At 36.3% G+C, this 19160-nt stretch overlaps 1 protein-coding gene across 2 annotated transcripts in view; it reads right to left on the bottom strand.

Annotated features, from left to right (window-relative positions):
• MARCHF6 (membrane associated ring-CH-type finger 6) overlaps window positions 1-19160 on the bottom strand; it is a 66319-nt gene that overhangs the window by 20490 nt on the left and 26669 nt on the right. The window contains exons 4-16 of one of the 2 annotated variants that reach the window (XM_083358542.1): window positions 17049-17192; window positions 15895-15967; window positions 14764-14932; window positions 9978-10170; window positions 8115-8176; window positions 7028-7060; window positions 6089-6140; window positions 5180-5238; window positions 4203-4274; window positions 3794-3862; window positions 3585-3659; window positions 2570-2704; window positions 807-926 (exon numbers count right to left, since the gene is read on the bottom strand). In XM_083358542.1, the coding sequence (XP_083214668.1) occupies window positions 807-926; window positions 2570-2704; window positions 3585-3659; window positions 3794-3862; window positions 4203-4274; window positions 5180-5238; window positions 6089-6140; window positions 7028-7060; window positions 8115-8176; window positions 9978-10170; window positions 14764-14932; window positions 15895-15967; window positions 17049-17192 (1256 nt within the window). Of the gene's footprint in view, window positions 1-806; window positions 927-2569; window positions 2705-3584; window positions 3660-3793; window positions 3863-4193; window positions 4275-5179; window positions 5239-6088; window positions 6141-7027; window positions 7061-8114; window positions 8177-9977; window positions 10171-14763; window positions 14933-15894; window positions 15968-17048; window positions 17193-19160 lie in introns of both variants that reach the window. The other variant, XM_083358541.1, reaches the window with a different exon arrangement.

Raw genomic sequence — 19160 nt, 5'->3', positions numbered from 1 at the left:
TTCTTAGTTTCCATTCTTTCACTGCCATAGTTTGCCCTAACTTCAAAATTTAAAAAATGGTTGATAGATTTCGAGAGAATAAAAATCCAATGCTAAATTGTAATTTATTCTTTTTAGAAAAACAAGAATTAGCCATATTATCCTTTGCAGAGTTTTTTGCAATGGAAACAAACCAATTAAGAGAGAAAAAATGGCAATGCATAGCGAGTTTTCTCTAAGAATTTCAAGTATTATCAAAATCCTGCTATTAATTTGATTATTTATAAGTAGTTTGCTCACACATAGCCATATTTATGAACTAGCAAGAGAGTTCAACTATAACTATTTTGACCTTGAAAACACACTCAGGTTCCCTTAATTAAAAAAGTTACTCTTAATGTGAGACTACTCATTAAAAAACACAAAAAATAAGAAGTCAATGTAGTGTATACATAGTTACATAACCTACAGATGTGGGTTATATAGAAAAAACTGAAATTATCTATGACAGCTTTTATTTATGTAAGACACGAAAATGAACCAGATTGCTGGTGATTTAGAACACTTTTCCTTAGAATATTACAAAAAGATGTTAATAAACACATATTTAAAAACCATTATTTATGGTTTAAATTTCTTATAGATTCAATATGACAAAAGTTAAAGGTATCATAAATGTCTATTAAAACCTGAGAGTAATTATAGTTTGTGAGTTGACATGTTGAGTGTAGGGGGAAAACATTTAATTATAAAAAGTATCTGAATGCACAATTATTTGTTGCAATAAGAATAACAACACTACAAAGAAACTGGAAATGTAACTTTACCACTGACAAAATAAACCTCCTGAGATGTCTATAAATGGGTAAGTGAATCATTTCTTGAACTGGATTAAAGTCTGGATCATTTAAATTCCTCAGAAACCAGAGGACACCAGGTCTCAGTACCTGAAAAGGAAAATTAACACTTCAATGTTTTGAAATTATTTTTCTAATAATTTAATATTTTAGAAACCTGTAATGTTCCATATAAATTTTCAACATAATTTATACCAACCCCCTCAATCTGTTGAAAACAAGTGAGCCAGTTTTGCTGCTAAGCAAAGATAGAATGTTTTACGAAAGGGTGTCAGATGATTCTGATGTGAAAAGCCTGCTGGTTGAATGTCATCTTCAATAGTTGGGAAGCGTTCAAACAGCTGAGGCTGACTCCACTAGGAAACATCTGGAGCAGTTGTGTCAGATGTTGTATATCCCAATCCTGAGCAGACATAGTCTCGGAATGAGTCACAAACTTCAGAAAGCTGAACAGACTGACTTGATGTATTTCTTCAAATCAAGGCAAGAGCCTCATAGAAGATAACCACTAGCTGGCAGCTCTTTAATGAGATCAATCTATCCAACTTAGATTCTGTGTATTCATGTCTTGTAGTCCATATATCCTGGACTTCTGTTTCTCTGATCTTGGACCAACCGATGACCTTCCCAGGAACGCTAAAGTTTGGACTTCTTCACAATGAAACTCTTACATTTCCATAAAGTTTTCTAGAAGTGTGCCTAAATATCTATCTGGTTATTTGCTTCACTGTCATTTATATTTAATTGGGTGGGGAAAGAACCACTGATAACAAAGTGGTACTTTTTCTCTCATATCATCTAGATTTTTCAACATGTGGGGTTTGTTTTTCCACGTGGCAGCTTTAAAAGTATGGGCGATTGATTATGAAGGGAATCTGACTATCTCCCAAACTTGACCAACATTCAGAGTTTGATCTTCCGATATTTAAAAAGGACCTTAAAATTATTCTTTTTTTTAGGGTAACATGATGTTGGAAAAATCCATTCTTTTCAGCTGCAGTACCCAATTCCAGTTGAAATTAGGATAGTTCCTAAATTAAAAGACATTTGTAAAATTTTATTTATGCAGGTGTTATGGGTATTTTATACTGTGTTATGATTTTTTAATGTCTAATGTAGCCCATGAAAATGTATGTGCATATGAAATAATACTATTAGTGAGTCTCGCTCTGAAGTTTTGTATAAAGGCCCGTGACTTACATATTTAAAGAAATATAGAGTTGAAATTTAAATAAATACAAATCCAGTACATGTATATAATCTGCTAGCTCTACTTGAACCACTAATCCTACTTAGTTTAGAGCTCTATAAACTGCTTCCATTCCATCTGGCAATTTAAAAATTTGTCTATGAGCTTGGTCCCCCCCCCCCATTCTCCTCCCGTTTTCTACTATGCCCTTTCTTTTCAAAGTGTAGAATTGCAGGCTAGGATTTTCTTGCTTTATTCATCTTACATAAGCTGACTTGGGAAAATGTTCGACTGAACGTGATATTACTGGTTTATATACCGGTAATTAAATCTGCATAGTATTTAGCCTGATTATTCCTGAACCCAATATATTCTGTCATGAAAGGCTTACTCAGATTGTTTGTTGCTGAAATAATACAGTTGTCCTCTATTAAAAAAAATTCAATTTTTGAATTAAATTAATTTGAACATCCAATAAATTTTTGCAATGTGGAAAACTATTACCATTTAACACCTAGGTTTTCAATATATTTTCAATACTTACTTCTCTCAGGAGGAGGATGAAGGATGCAAAATAGAAGACATATACCATTCCAACTAGCCAGTGTAGGAACATTGTAGTGCCAGGAGCAGACTGAAAGCTCAATTCTCTATCCTTCAAAGTAGCATCAAACATTTCCTATGTAAAAGATATCAATGATTTTTTTCTGCCTTTCAATCTGTGAGTAACTAAGAGCTTTAAATGACAAAAACATGAAAACTTTTATATCAGGGGTGTCAAACTGCCAGCCCATGGGCTGGATGCGTCATGCCAAAACAGCGCCCACCCCAGCTCTAGCGATGGGGAAAAAGTTGCGACACATCATGTGACGTTGCAAGTTTGACACCCTGTTTTACATGTTTTCATAAGAAAACACCTGTAGAATTTCCCTTATGATACTGGATGGCCTATCAATTATTTTTCATAGAACATTTCAGCACTTCATTGTATGTGAAAAATAAATGTTTTTATATAACTATAGTAATAAATAATTTTCAATATCTAACAATAAACAAAATCTAAAAATTAAATTCCAATTTACAAATACAGGTAGTCCTCAACTTATAACCGCAGCTGAGCCCAAAAATTTATATTGTTAAGTGAGACATTTGTTAAATGAGTTTTGCCCCATTTTACGACTTTTCTTGCCACAGTTGTTAAGTGAATCACTGCAGTTGTTAAGTTAGTAGCAGGATTATTAAGTGAAACTGGTTTCCTCACTGAAGTTGCTTGTCAGAAGGTCACAAAAGATGATAACATGACCCTGGGACACGGCAACCGTCATAAATATGAACCAGTTGCCAAGCAACTGAATTTTGATCACATGACACTATGGGAATGCTGCAACAGTTATAAGTGCAAAATAGTCATGAGTAACTTTTTCCAGTGCTGTTGTAACTTTGAATGGTCACTAAATGAACTGTTGTAAGTCAAGGATTACCTGTATAACTTCTCTCAGGCAAAATTGTCACTGCAAAACAAAGTACAGCAATGGTTTCCCCCAAAATACTAATCTTACCAGCGAACAAATGTCCAGCCACCAGCCACAGATAAGAGGAAAAACACCTATTTCTACCACCACTAATAAGGACACCTGCAAAATAAAAAGTCAGATAGTTGTTTGCATATTCACAAGTACTGAATATTGACTTAATTTGTATTTGTTTTCATAACTTTCTGCCTACAGATTCATTTTTAATAAATACCTGATTTTTAAGACTGTCTTACCTTGACAACGATGTAGCACACACCAAGCAAGCGACGTGATCTCTGAAATTTTACAAGCGCAGCTACACCCTATATAATATGGTCAAAGAAATAGGTATATTTCATAGTTTAATATTACTTTATGGTTGAAGCTGTTAATTCACAGGAAATCATTTCAGTCAACAGGACATTCTAAACCCCACATAAACAGAGTAGGCAATCCGCTGTGGTTCAAACACTCTATTACAGAGGGAACCTGATGCTAATAATCTAAGAATGGAATACAATAAATTGATCTTTTCTACCTCAAGGAGATTTACCTCAAAAGAGATAAAGCAAAATCTGCTACATCTTGGGAATATAGTAGAGAGATCAACCAATGTTTAAATGTTAAGATTTATGCAAATATTTAAAAGGATACATGACTGACAATTAACGAGACCGCCAGCAGCACATAGCCAACGATGGTTGTGATTAGGCCTTCAAAGTGAGAAGCTTGAACCTAAAAACCAAAAACACACAGCATGTACACATCAAATAAACCACTTTTGTAAGAAGTCTATAAAACATTTTGTGGTACGATATAAATCAACCAGCAGATTTTCTGTTACATGTGCATTTCATTCCTAAATAGATTTTAACAATAATGATGCTGATATTTATTATTATTTTAGCTGACTGAACATTACATAACTACTTAACTATGACAGACTAATCAAACAGTTATAAATAGAGACTAGATTTATATCCTGCCCTTTCTGTAGAGAAACTCAAGTAGGCACACACAGTGTTCCCTTCCTATTTCCCACCCCACAAGAAACCTGTGAGGTGGGTTGGGCTGAAAGAGAGCGAGTGCCCTCAAATCATTCACTGAACACCTACGGCAGAGGGCAAACTGGATTGAAAATCCCAATCAATATTCACTTGATTCACCACCAATAATCATACTCATACTAGTAGCTCAGTGAAAGAGATTCTGATCAGGTAGAAATGTCCTTCCACTGGCCATACCGTAGTTGGTCGCTACCCTTTCCCAAATTTCCTGGCATGTGCAGGTACTGGGGGTTGAAGAGAATTATTGGCTGTTCAAAAAGGAATCATTGCTTTCTTATCTTGTGTGCTTCTGCTGAATGAGGGGGACAGAAAATGCTGTCTGAAAAATATCTATTATGAGAAAAACTGGGTGCTCTCTCACCTATATCACAGTTTTTGCAGAAAGGAAAACTAAAGAAATCACAGATACATTCCTTCCCTATGTTCTTGGTGGAAGTTGTGCTTGTTTTTTTTTTTATAAAAATCCAACACACCGGATAAAAATCAACCTTCCTTTACTCAACAGGAAATATCAAAAACCAGGACGATTCAGTTCACAAGCAAAACTCCTATGGGATTAACAGAATCACTTACATATTCTTCAAAGCCAAGTCCAACTATAGAGAAGTGACCGATGTGATAGGGGCAAAATGCTAGGAGAGAAAGAAATTGGTGTCAGATGACTCTTTCTGATGAATATACATCTTAAAACTAACCATTTGATAATAAGGTCCCTTCCAACTTTATATTATATTATTATTATTATTTAAATGGATGCAAATAATTGGGTTTATAGAATGTGCTATATAAGCATGGCCCAAGTTATGCTAAATAACAATTTAATGCAAATGAAAAGCTCAAAAACCTTTTCAGCCTATGTCTTGTTTTGTTATTGGATTGAACAATTCTGGTCATGATTAGCTGTAATTGGTTTAAAACAAGTCAATTTCAGAATTCAGTTGACCATAATTACAATTAACCACAGTTCTTCATTCAGAAACATGATGAATTAAAAGCAGAAATGAAAGCTATCAGCCCCTTCTAGACAAGAAAAGCCATGAGCCCAAGTCTCTGTATGGACCAATTATATTTGGGTGAAAATATTCAATAAAGCAAAGTTTGATTGATACTGTCTGGATTTTATAGATTTTTGTAAAAAGTAGCTTCAAAATGATTAGTTTTCACAGCAAAACTATTTTTCTGCAGTTTCAGTTTGCATGGATTATAATGTATTAGAATGAAAATCAGATCCAACAAGTAATGGTATGAGCACACTCCTGGGTTAAAAAAAAAACATTTGAGGCCATATGTAAAATTACAATTATGCCGTCACTAAATTGCATGCAGGGCCACTATGGAGTCAATCTTCTTTAAGGATCATGAAAAAAGCTATTTCTTTTCCTAACAAAATCACATAATTAGTAGTTAAAATTCATGCAGCTCTATCCTAGTTTGTACCATATGAAAAATTATTCTGAAATAACTGAAAATGCAGTAACTTACCAAAGACAAGTATGAAAAGTGTGTTTAATGATACCACCCAAAACACATGTTCCTGAAGAAGTGGGGAAAAATGAAAAGTAACCATACAAAACTAACTGATAAGCACTATTATCTTACATTGTGTTCTTGTCATTCTGCCACTAATTCTTTTTCTAATTTTTGTACAATGCAATGTAGGATTTTCTGCAATATTCACATTATCAATAGAAAGGTGCACATTCACGTCATCAAGAGAAAGGTGTAATGTACTGTATTTATTTGTTCAATTTGTATGGCTGCCCATTTCAAACAAGTGACTCTTGAGTGGCAAACAATCATAAAATTAATTAAAAGCAGTTGCAATCACCATACTAAAAGAAAAAGTAAATACATACAACAATTGAGGATTATTATAATCCATATATGTTAGCATAGCTAGGAAATGGACCCTTTCACACAAGCCTGGGCATATAAGGTGGTCTTCAAGGCCTTCTGAAAGGCTGACAGAGGCAGGGCCCTCTTAATCACTGGAGGGAGAATGTTCCAGAGGGCAGGCAATAGGCAGAAAAAGACATACCTCCTGGTCCTCACCAGCCAACATTCCTTGGCTGACATGACCCAAAGAGTATGCCTGTCCTGCTGGACCAGAATGGACAGGTAGAAACAACTGGAAGAAGATGGGCCCTCAGGTAACTTAGTCCCAAACCATGAAGGGCTTTAAAGGTGAAGTGCACCCAGAAACACACTAGAAACCAATACTGTTCATGAAGTAGTAGGTATTATCTATGCTGTGTAATCAACACATTACCCGTGCAGTAAATGTCACACAAACTATTAAACTTTTATTAAAAAAAAACCTTGGCATTTCTAAAAAGTAGATGGTATATTTACTTGACACTGTATTCAAACATTTAACATATTTGGATTCAATACTAACGAAAACCATTACAATTCACTTACCAAAAAAACTAGGGAACCATCCAGTCCAAGCATCTATGAACAAGAGATAATTTTGAACATTAGCTAACATAGCCTATAGCATTCAAGAGGCTGCTAAGTTTTAAAGAACTGCTATTTCCCAACCTGTTCTCAACTTGTTGGAAAGGTGCAAAAGTTACAAGCGGATTAAAAGTGACATACCAGGTGGGTTGATACACTATAAAAGGTAAAGGTTCCCCTGCACACGCGTGCTAGTCGTTTCCAACTCTAGGGGCCGCTGCTCATCTCTGTTTCAAAGCCAAAGAGCCAGCGCTTGTCCGAGGACATCTCCATGGTCATGTGGCCAGCATGACTAGACGCCAAAGGCGCACGGAACGCTGTTACCTTCCCACCGTAGTGGTCCCTATTTTTCTACTTGTATTTTTACGTGCTTTCGAACTGCTAGGTTGGCAGAAGCTGGGACGAGTAACAGGCGCTCACTCTGTTACGCAGCACTTGGGATTCGACCCGCCAAACTGCCGACCTGATCGACAAGCTCAGCGTCCTAACCCACTGAGCCACTGCGTCCCTTTGATACACTATACCCAACCATTAATTATAATTTATAAATCAAAATGGCTGAGTTCACACATTATGCTAGTGGATCAAACACTGTGAATTAGTACAATATGAGTAGCCAATATATGCTGGTCTCTGACCATAATAAATATTTGTTTTGATGAATAATATTTTTACAAAGTATCACAGAAATGTGTATCTTTTATTGCCATATTCAACTGGAAAAGCAGCTTCAAAAAGGAACTAGAATTAGAGAAATAGCAAAAGGAAAAAGGATACTTTATAAAGTTATATTTTGCAATTTTCATACTCTAACTTGTTTCAGGATTTTTACAAAGTATATTTTCTCTTTTCAATATGCCTTTGTTACCAAAAAATATTCTCTCCCCCAAACTGTGGTTTATTTCTATTAAATTTTATTTTGTATCAATTGTAATATTATTATTATTATTAATTTTATTTATATACCGCCCTTCTCCCGAAGGACTCAATTTTTTCCTTGTATGCTACAAGGAAAAAATCTATTTCCAAACTTATAGGCCATACTCACTCTCTCCCACGTAAGTTCTTCTGCTGCTCGATCCCATTCCAATGCGTTCCAATTCATGTCATCTGCACAGAGTATCCAAATATTGTTAAAGGAAAAATATATATATATAATATGCTATATTCTTCAACGAGAACACTATTTGTATTTGCCCCAGGCTTGGACAGTACTGGTGTGGTGATTAACATATTGTGATGTTATCTAGGATATGTTTGAGCTCCTGGAAACAAAGGAATTGGATTGTCTGTTCTATAAACACTGCTACTGTATATGTGATCTGGGCCCTTACTTCTTGCTCATCTAGGCAGGAAAGGGGTATGCGGATGATTAGATCCAAGAAGCTGGACTTTCTCATCTTGGACAGAGGATATGCCACTAGCACTAACGATGTTACCCATACCCGGTTTGCATTAATGAAATATCTGCAAGAAAACAACCAAGCTCAGAGAGGAGCAAGGACCCCTCATTTCAACTCTGAGCTACAAATATCTCCTTTATTGATGTGCCAGCTGCCTTGGAAGAACAGTCTCTCTCTTGAAGAAGGGATCCCTCTTTCCAGCCCTGTTGAAGAATTATCATCCTATTTCCAACTATCCTTTCGGGGAGAAAGCTGTTGAAAATGTCCTGTTTCAGCTGCAGAGAATTATTGATGACATGGATTATCTGGAGACTTTTCAGACTGGATTCAAGCCCAAGTACAGAGCAGAAGCAGTACTCTTGTGACCCACAGTGGGACCTAGAGGATGGGAGCTTCCCGCTCTTGTTTCTATTAAGACTACTTCACATCCTTTAGTATCACCATGAGGTCAGTGTACTGGTGGTTCCACTCAGTGCTTATAGATGGGGAGCAATTGAGCAGATGGAGTCTATCCCTGCCTGGGGCAGAATTTGGTGTCTGGAAGATGTGAGGGTCCACATGGATAGAAACAAACTTAAAATTTAACCTCAGAAAGACAAAAGTTACTGTTTATCCCAGAAACATCCTGATCCGTGAATATTCCAGCATTAGTTCTGGACAGAGTTGCTTTACCAATAAAGAAAATGATCCTCATTTCCACTAAACTAGATAGAAACTCGGATTGGAAGCTTTGACCAGGATGCTCAGTCTATAGCGATTCATATCCTCATCACTTGTACTGCATTATGGTCTATAAAGGAATATAAATTCACAAGCTACAGTTGGAACATAAGACTGAAAAGCTACTATTACCAGTAAGTGACGGGTGCTCTATAAATGTTATACCAATTCTTCAATTGCTGGTTATCAACAGCTTCCAAGTCCAATTTAAAAATGCTATTTTTGATGTAGCCAGTCTTATATAATTTGACTCCAGCTAATCTAAGAGGCTATTATGTCCAGATATAATCTGCCTGGTCCATGCCTGCATGCAGATAGTGTGTGATTAGGGCCCTGTCCCTATATAAATTCAACCGTAAACTGTCAGCACACAGTTCTGACGTTGGCAAAAAAAAAAATACCAAATAAATGTAGGTTAACAAACTGTACAATTAGATAGTCATGTTATAATAACATGTAAAGACATACAAATATTTTGGTAACTAGAAAGGCAATGTTTTCAATGTTTAGGCAGATATGGTCAGCTGTTTACCAGAATCCAATATAATAATTATTATATTTACTCAATTCAGGGAAGTCTGAAACTTCATTGTACTTGCTGTATAGCTGTTACTGTAATGCACTGCACAAAATTGCACAAAATGATGCAATTTTAAGTATTTTGTTTACTAATATTACATGATCTGAAGAAAAAACAGTTTAGTAATCTTAGAATTTTTTCCCCCTAGAAAGTAACCTTTGAAATAAATGGGCCAAAATATATAGTTGTTAAAAAGCAATCAGCACACCTTGTCCTCCATTGTTTCCATCTGCTGCATCTTCAACTACAACATCTTCTTCATCTTCATTGTCTTCTTCTTCATCATCTGGCTGTTCTTCTAGAATTTCTGGATTTTCACCTACAACTACATTCTCAGCAGGCTGGTCCACAGGCTGAACAAGTACAGCATTTTCAGCGCCAGCATTTCCTACACCCTGAGCCTGAATGCAGAAAAATCAACAAAATTTCAGTTGGACTAAGATGTTGTGCTGTACTTTATGAAAATTGTTCAAATATTTTGAAGAGCAAATGTAGAAGCAAACTTCTTTTTACCAAAGTCCTGCTGCTATAGAAATAATCTTAATACTTCAGACCCAAGTGGGAGCTGATTTGGTCTAGTGGTTAAGGCACCAGGCTAGAAACCAGAAGACCATGAATTCTAGTCCTGCCTTAAGTTTAAAAACCAGCTGGGTGACTTTGAACTAGTCACTCTCTCTCAGCCCAAAATGTCAGGCTCAGGTAACAAAGCAATTGGTTAATTCCTGCTGCAACCAATGGATCAACACTTAATTGAACTGGAGGACAAAAAAGGAAATCCTGTACTTCCGAGAGAACATTAAGGTGAAAAACAAATGTTGCTATAGGGAAATTCTTAAAACTTCAGCACAGAGCTATTCTAAAGCTCCATCTATAGCAGGGGTATCAAACTCGCCATGTCACATGACGTGTCACAATGTATTGTGACTTTCTTCCCCTTGCCGGAAGCTGGGGTAGGCGCAGCTTCCTCGTGACGCATTCGGCCCATGGGCCAGCAGTTTGACACCTCTGATCTATAGCATGAATAGTTCCTAGATCTAGACTGTATGTGGCCTCAGATGTCCCCACTTTCTTTATTTTACATACATTGGTGTCATGTTCCATGCAATCTAACCAATCAGCTGAGTATAGGCTGCAGGAAAGAGAACCCTATAGCCCACTAATTGTACTAGGAAGATGATGTAACTCCAAAACTCCCTTCTACAATATAAGAATGTATATGAATATACAGTATATCAAAAGGTTCCTGACAACTTTTAAGTAGGTGGTTTTCTTAGAAAGGTAAAAGGTAAAGGTTCCCCCGCACATGCATGCTAGTTGTTTCCAACTCTAGGGGCCAGTGCTCATCTCCGTTTCAAAGCCAAAGAGCCAGCGCTTGTCCAAGGATGTCTCCGTGGTCATGTGGCCGGCATGACTAGACGCGAAAGGCGCACGGAACGCTGTTACCTTCCCACCGTAGTGGTCCCTATTTTTCTACTTGCATTTTTACGTGCTTTCGAACTGCTAGGTTGGCAGAAGCTGGGACGAGTAACAGGCACTCACTCTGTTACGCGGCACTCGGGATTCGACCCGCCAAACTGCCGACCATCTGATCAACAAGCTCAGCGTCCTAACCCACTGAGCCACCGCATCCCTCTTTTCTTAGAAAACAATATGCTAAACTGAGACCCGAAGGAGGAAATAACCATAATCTGATAAAGGCTGAGTTAACCAAGCCTCAAATGTAGAAATTCTGGATTATATAGTAGATGCATTTTCGTATATCACCAATCCAACTGTTTGAAATCTTAAAAGTTTTATAAGACTGAAAGCCTCTTCCTAGATTCCACATCATTGTTATATGACATTAAAATACATTGGGAGGGAAGTCTTAATTTCATAAGCACAATATTTTTAATAGATGGAAAACCAGTCTTGGCAACTTCCATTTGTATAATTTTCAACAATGGTCAGGCTGCATAAGGAATTCTGGGAGTTGAAGTCCATATTGTTGCAAGTTGTTAAGGTTGTAATCTGATAATTGAAACAAGCCCTCTGTAATCTATGATAACTGAAACAAACCAACTTCATAATCTATGACTCTGCTGGAACTGTTCTGCAAATGGAACAGATACGTACATTGTTCTCTAAATAAGAAGAGAGAATGAAATGACAGATACAACTAAGGTAACATATAGATACAACTAGGCTTTGTCTATCACTGACTAATAAACAACTGTAAATGAAGAAAAAATTAATCCGGTATTTTTGGCCTAGTAGTGTATAACTTGTAACAGCTAGGGTTCAGAATTCTTTCCAAAAATATATTTATATTCTCTCCCTTATTTTAAATTATGATGGGGTTTCTCTAGAGCCTATTTCAAAGCTTTCCTCTTAGCAGTTCTAGAAATATGTTCAATTATCTACAGGCATCAAGAGAAACTGAGTCCTCAGATCATGTCTTCTTATGATGTGAATTTTATTTAAATTTACATTCTGGCAACTTTACTGTTTTTTTAAAAATGCCTGGCCAGAGAGATTAAAGTTACATATCTTTTTAACAGCTAGAAACTCTAAAGTTAGTTAGTTGCAAAATTTTACTCTTTAGAAATATGAGTGTGCTATATGAATGCTAGTTTGATTGTATAAGGGCTTAGCCCTGATATTGGCAATGATACATTGTATAATAAGATTTTTCCTGCATAGAAACCGCCAGGCTACTGGTAGACAGAGGAAAGACACATCCCACCCATAAGGTGAACTTTTTTTAAAATAAATTGTATCATTGTATAATTTTTTAAAATAAATTGTATCATTTCTAACTTCATTTATTAGTTTAATATGAATTCTGAGTTATAATTTTAATGAAGTTTTGTTACACAGATAGTCTTCAACTTACAACTGGTTGCTTATCAACCATTTGAAATAATAATGGACCTCCTCAGAGCTACGTTCAACCTGCTTTTGAATTTATGACAGCCACACTTCCCCTTGCGGTCAAGTGATTTTGGGCACTTCCAACTGGCTCACCTTTACACCCGTTTGCAGTGTCCCAAGATCATTTGACTGAGATTTGCTATAGTTTTTGCTGATTTCTAACATTTTCTTCCAGTTTCTGGCAAAAAATACCCATTGGGGAAAATGGATTCCTTGAACGATTACAGCATTCACTTAACAATTGCAGCATTCACTTAATGACTGCTGCAAAAAATGTCAAAAAAAACCAAGTCTGGTCATGAGACACCTTGACTTATGACTGCAATGATATATAAACGTATTTCCAAGTTCAATTTCATTCAGAAGTGGAGGACTCCCTGTAGCTGGCACAGCATTATTCTTGGGCATCATCAAATGTCTTAGAAGAGCAGAGAAGTAAGAAAGATTCTGCAGAGGAAATGGTAGGCCAAAAGAGGTATGACTTTCATGGGACAATGGGTCATTTGAGAAAGATAATTGCAGGATCTGTTTTTCAGTCCTGCAATCTACTCTGGCAACTTGGGTTTACTGAGACCTAGTTTGGGGAACTGAAAGGGAATAATCTTACCTAGTTCTTCTCACCCTGGTGCTCTACTTAGTATCAACAGAATTTGGAGGGATGGGAAAGGGAAAGTGCCATGACAATGATGGATTTTATAAATTCTATGCCAGGGGAGAAATTTACAGTAACTCTTCTCCTCCTGCAAAGGTAAGGGACCACTTGAAATAGTTACCCATTATTTATGGAAAGATTTATGGAAACCAATAAATTTCTGAGATGGACTGGAGATTTTCCGTAACTATCATAGGTGATCCTGTTGAGGCCTTAGTCATGCTGCCAAAGTAACAACACAAGTTGTTGACACATTTTCTTCCAAGTGTCTTTTCCAATGTAATACAGACCCTAAGGCATTGTAATATGCAGCAAAACAGCAGGCGATAAAACATGCTGAACAATGGCTGGAAAATATATGGTTGAGAAGCCACCATTAAGAAAAATGAATGTGTATGAGAGCATCTGATTACGTATGTGAACAGCACAGCAGCATATTTTGCTTCTCAATAAAGGATAATATTTTTGCTTCTTCTGTTGCATCTTTAAATGCCCATACAGTAAAACTATTTTGTATGACTGAGACTGATAACATCATTCAGAAAATGCCTGAGCCTGCTATGATAGTTTCATGAATGAAACTAATTCAAGTGGGACATTCAATTCCGAGGGATCAGGAATTGTAGGTTAAGTATGTGGACAAGATGCTTCTTCAAACTTTGTGACTGATTATTTAGCTCTCAATCTGTTCACCATAGGTGTTTTAACTGCTGGTGGAATGGCCCAGATGGCAAGTCCAGACTACATTAAATGGTATTCAAAAACCATATGAAGTCAGTAAGAAGAGTCATCAACAGGCTAGAACAAGATTTCATTACATTGTTGAAGACACCAGCTGTTCATCTGTTATACCAAAATCAAAAAGGGCTATGAAGATTTAATTCAGTGTCTGGATCATGACAAGTAATTTTAATCTTCTAACAAGACTGAAGAAGTATTGTTAGCTGAAGAAAGATGGTTGATCACTTCAGGCATGAATTGGAAACCTCAACACTTGATATCATAATGCACTCTGTAAATCATTGTGAAAGCTATAGATAGAATGCCACCTAGCTACAAGCTTGCTCCAGTTTGCAAGCTGAAGTTGTTTTCCCAACAGCGGAAGTAGGTAGTTCATAAAAGTGCTTACTGAAGCTCATTCTTATAATGCTAAACCATGATTTAGTAGTATGGCTAAACATAGCCATTCTGTGACATATGATAAAAGTAAGGAATAAAGCATCAGTGTTCAATGTCATTATAAACATACCACTCTTTGGATTAAGCTCAAGTCATAAAGCTTGTCCCAGGAAAAGAAATGCTTTAGACAATAGATTATATGAATGGATTCAACATGCTTCACAAACACTTTTAGGTGTTTAAAGATAGGAAAGAGAGAGAAAAGTCTTACATGTATCAGAAAAAAATTCAATCTGTTACTGCATATTACCTCATTCTGTTGCCCAACACCATTAATGGCTTGCTGCTGAATCTGTTCTAGCCACTGTGGTGCACCTCCATGGACAATTTGTTCACGTAACCATACAAGGCTGATAAACGCACAGAGTGTGCATGTCACAACAAAACAACCTTGCAAACAGTCTGCCAATAAATTCTCCCTGTTGAAGAGATATCCAACACATTATACAATAGTTGACATAACTATTAGTGGAAATCACTGCTGCTGATTGCTTCTACTATCAGCCACACATAAGGCAAAAAACCCATACTTTGGTAGCTTGTAACTATTTCAGCTTCAATCTATTCTATCTGTTTCGTTACAAATTGGTCTGCCATTGCATAAAAGTCATTATTAGCAAGTTTCCCTCCAGAATCTCATTATATTTAATATTAATAATCATGGTAATTATGGTTGTATCATACCAATTAAAAGAACTGCTTAGGCATTAATTTTCTAAAATAATTAAAATGTATTTATTCATTATTAAACTTATTTGCCATCCAGCTTACTGTGGAACTACTCTGGACAACGTACAACAGTAGAACACAAAATTATAAAATATTATATTATAAAATTACTATTAAAGTATCATAATTCATATTGATATTTCCCAGTGGGTATTAAGACCACAAATCATTGCAAGTATTTTTCCCATATTATTGGACTCCAGCATTATTAAATAATATTTCCTTTTAAAAACATTTTCAGACTAAACTAAAGTGATTTTTAACATCCAGTTTAATGCTTAAAGTCTGACTTTTACTTTATTTATAATTTAAAATAATGATATTCTGCCGCAACCTATTAATCTGGCTTATTAATAGTAAAAATATTTTAAAGTGACTGTGCGTAGGGCATCTCAGTCCAGATAGGGTCGCAACTGGTGCACCAGGCGAACCTGGGCAAAAGCCCCCCTGGTCACGGCTCCTATATGGTCTTCAAAATTGAGTCGTGAATCCAGGAGGACGCCCAAGTTGCGAGCCCTATCAACGGGGGGTAACACCTCACCCCCCATTTGTTGTGTATACAAATGACATAACAGTCCATAAAAGAGAAGAGTGGCCTGCAATTTAGAAGCAGAGATAAGGGAAAAAAACACACTTTTTTGTTAATACTTACGTTGATAACATATCTAACGGCAGCGTCAGTAGTGAGCTCACAGAGCCAGTAAACAAGCACTTGTAGATACGGCCTAAAGAGCAGAGAAAGTAAATAAAATTCCTGATTAGTAAATGTTATCAAAATATAACTGATCAGAGTATATTTGGCAGCCTCTTCAGGGTTATCTTAACCAATACTAACAATGGCAAATCTCACAGCATATCTGAGGAAATGAACCAGTTCAAGCTAAAAAGAGCAAGACATATGCTTTCCCACACAGTAATCTTCACCCTTTAAATTTGGATTGAGTTGTATTTATGCCATGTTCCAAAATTGAACACTTAAGATACTTAAGGAAATATAAATCATGTCAGACTATCCACCTGGCAACTTAATCCCTTTAGGTTTATTTATTATTACTCAATGAACAACAGAAAATTGCCCTTGAAGTTTCTGGGACCATACATAGTATACAAAAATTAAACATGTATATAACTAGTTTACAGGAGCTTAAGCTGCTCTATATAGATAAATCAAAACAAAAACTAAAATTAATAGTGGTTTGAATGGAACAACAGCCCATCACAATGTGCTGCTTTCTCAATTTGGCCCAGTTTGGTCCAGTGGTTAAGAAACCAGGTCCAGTGGTTAGAAACCAGAAACCCTGAGTTCTAATCACGTCTTAGGAAAGAAAGCCAGATGGGTCACTTTGCGACAGACATTCTCTTTCAGCCCATCTCATCTTACCCAGTTGTTGTGGGGAAAATAGGAGGAGGAAGCAGCATTAGGTATAACCACCACCTTGAGTTATTTTTAAAAATTAAGACAGGACAAAAAACCTAAAATAAAAAATAGTCTTCACTACCATTATTTATGGTAGGAAAGCTACCCAAAAAAACCCAACAACCCCAGAGTAAACCTAATATTCTGGAATGCTTTAGAAGGCAGCTTAACACATTTAAGTGTGGCCCTGTTCTTTGTGCAAGCAGTAGTAACGCTTAAGGGTGCATCAATTAATCTTTGAAGAATTGTGCACGCAACCCTAGCAATTGCCTTTTCTGCAATGTAAGGTCTGATTTTGCTGATGAATTCACTTCCCGAGAGCCAACTGAAAATATGCTTTTCCTACTGCCTTGTACTGCCTATGTTTGTTCGTTGCATTACATACTTACATGCTGTAAGAGGTACAACTCCTAACCATGCAAAGGCCACAAGAGTATAGTGAAACCAGTATCGTATTGCTGTGCCAATACTTGTAACCAACCCTGCAAATATGTCTTGGATTGGCAGCCGAGAAGGCATATCTGGAGAATAAACTTTAAAAAAAGGAGAAAACCATGTAACTTATATGGTTTTAATAGAACCAACACATAACAGAACGGCTCTTAATAATGTACATGACAAAATAAAGAATGGCTAAAATTAATGGGGAGAAAATCACATCAGAAAGTTCTTTATACTAAGTTGGACCATTAAGTGAATTACAGAGTTAGGTTTTTTTTATTACCGGTACTATATTTTTACATAGGAAAAGAAAAAGAAAAAATTGCACACAAGGACCTGGAGAAAGAGGGCAGGGGGACAAAAAGAAAGAAAATTAAAGCATCAACTGGCTAAATGGAATTTATCAGCATTAGATTAACATTTCCAATATTTTATTAGTTTTCAGTAAGATAATATACTGCATCAGTTTAAAAATTATAAATCATTGTTAAAAGCCAAGTAATACATGAATATCAAAAGCAAGAGTTAGCACAGTTTAAAACAGGTAAGATTAACAGTAGCTTCAATTCAAAGAATTTATGTTAAGAGAAATCCACACTTTGGATGTAACTTTGTATATACAGATTTATAATTCAAAATCAGTCTCCAACGTAATTTAAGTTCTGTGTCAGGTTTACTGTTGAAATACGACGTTATTTTGGACATGGAACAGCACTACTGGAGGCTAATTTGCCATTCCTCAACAGAAGAAACTGCCTATTTTCCAATAGGAACCACAGAATATCCCTGTAGCACTTCCCATGTACAAAGCCAGTATATTTTTGCAGTTCACTAATATTAAATGTAGGGACGTGGTGGCTCAGTGAGTTAGGATGCTGAGCTTGTCTATCACAAGGCTGGCAGTTTCGTGTGTCGAATCCCGAGTGCCGCGTAACAGAGTGAGCACCTGTTACTCGTCCCAGCTTCTGCCAACCTAGCAGTTCGAAAGCACGTAAAAATGCAAGTAGAAAAATAGGGACCACTACGGTGGGAAGGTAACAGAGTTCTGTGCACCTTTGGCGTCTAGTCATGCCAGCCACATGACTACGGAGACGTCCTCAGACAAGCGTTGGCTCTTCGGCTTTGAAACGGAGATGAGCACCGCTCCCTAGAGTTGGAAACGACTAGCACACATGTGCGGGGGAACCTTTACCTTTTAATATTAAAGTTTACTAATATTAAATAAAATAACAGTAAGTTGGAAGGGAAATTCAGCTTTTAAAATTGAAAAATGTTTTATAACATTCTAATATAAAGTATTTTCCAAATTGTTTACAACATTGCGACAAAATATGGAAATGATCCAACCTGCTCATTACACTTCCAATATGCAGAGAATGAACTATTTTAGCAATAATGGAATAATATACCAATGATAAAACAACCTACACTAGTTTTTCCCAAGCACAACATCCAGTATGAATTTAATGCTTTTTCTCCACTGAAATTCTTTTGTTATATATCATTTTTTACCTAAATTCTTCACCTATTTTAATTTTTACTTAGTTCAATTTGAGTCATGTTTCACCAAGAATTTATAAATAAGGCCCAGCAAATGCTCTGAATTTTGTGTCATAAGTTTTCAAATTCATTAAGTCCCTTTGCAGGTAGTTTTTTTTTTTAAAAAAAAATTGGAGTGTTTATTTGAAGATACTGAATACAGGTCAGATGATTTTGACCATTGCAAGGAGAAAGTCTCAAAACATTTTATTTTTGTCTTATTAATAGGCAGCTCTTGCGTTCTATATAATAGTGGTTTTCAGTTTAAAAAATAGTAGTCAAGCAGTTTAAGAAACACTGCTCTATGATTAATCCAGCTACTCTGAAAGCTGAGGCTGGTGGATTGCTTCTACTCAGAAATTCTGAGTTCTACTTGTTGCAAATTCAGCATCAATAAAATGACCCCAGAGATCTAGAGGCTGCCAGGGCCCTTCTATTGAGTGAACCTCTTTATGCTTTCCTCTTCATGAAAATAAATATTCATAATGAAGGAAGAAATATGTCTAGACTGATTCTTTTCC

This window comes from Vipera ursinii (genome assembly GCF_947247035.1).
Source record: "Vipera ursinii genome assembly, chromosome: 3".
NCBI lineage: Eukaryota > Metazoa > Chordata > Lepidosauria > Squamata > Viperidae > Vipera > Vipera ursinii.
Note: the sequence above shows the minus strand (reverse complement) of the source record. Positions and strands in the feature narration are given on the sequence as shown.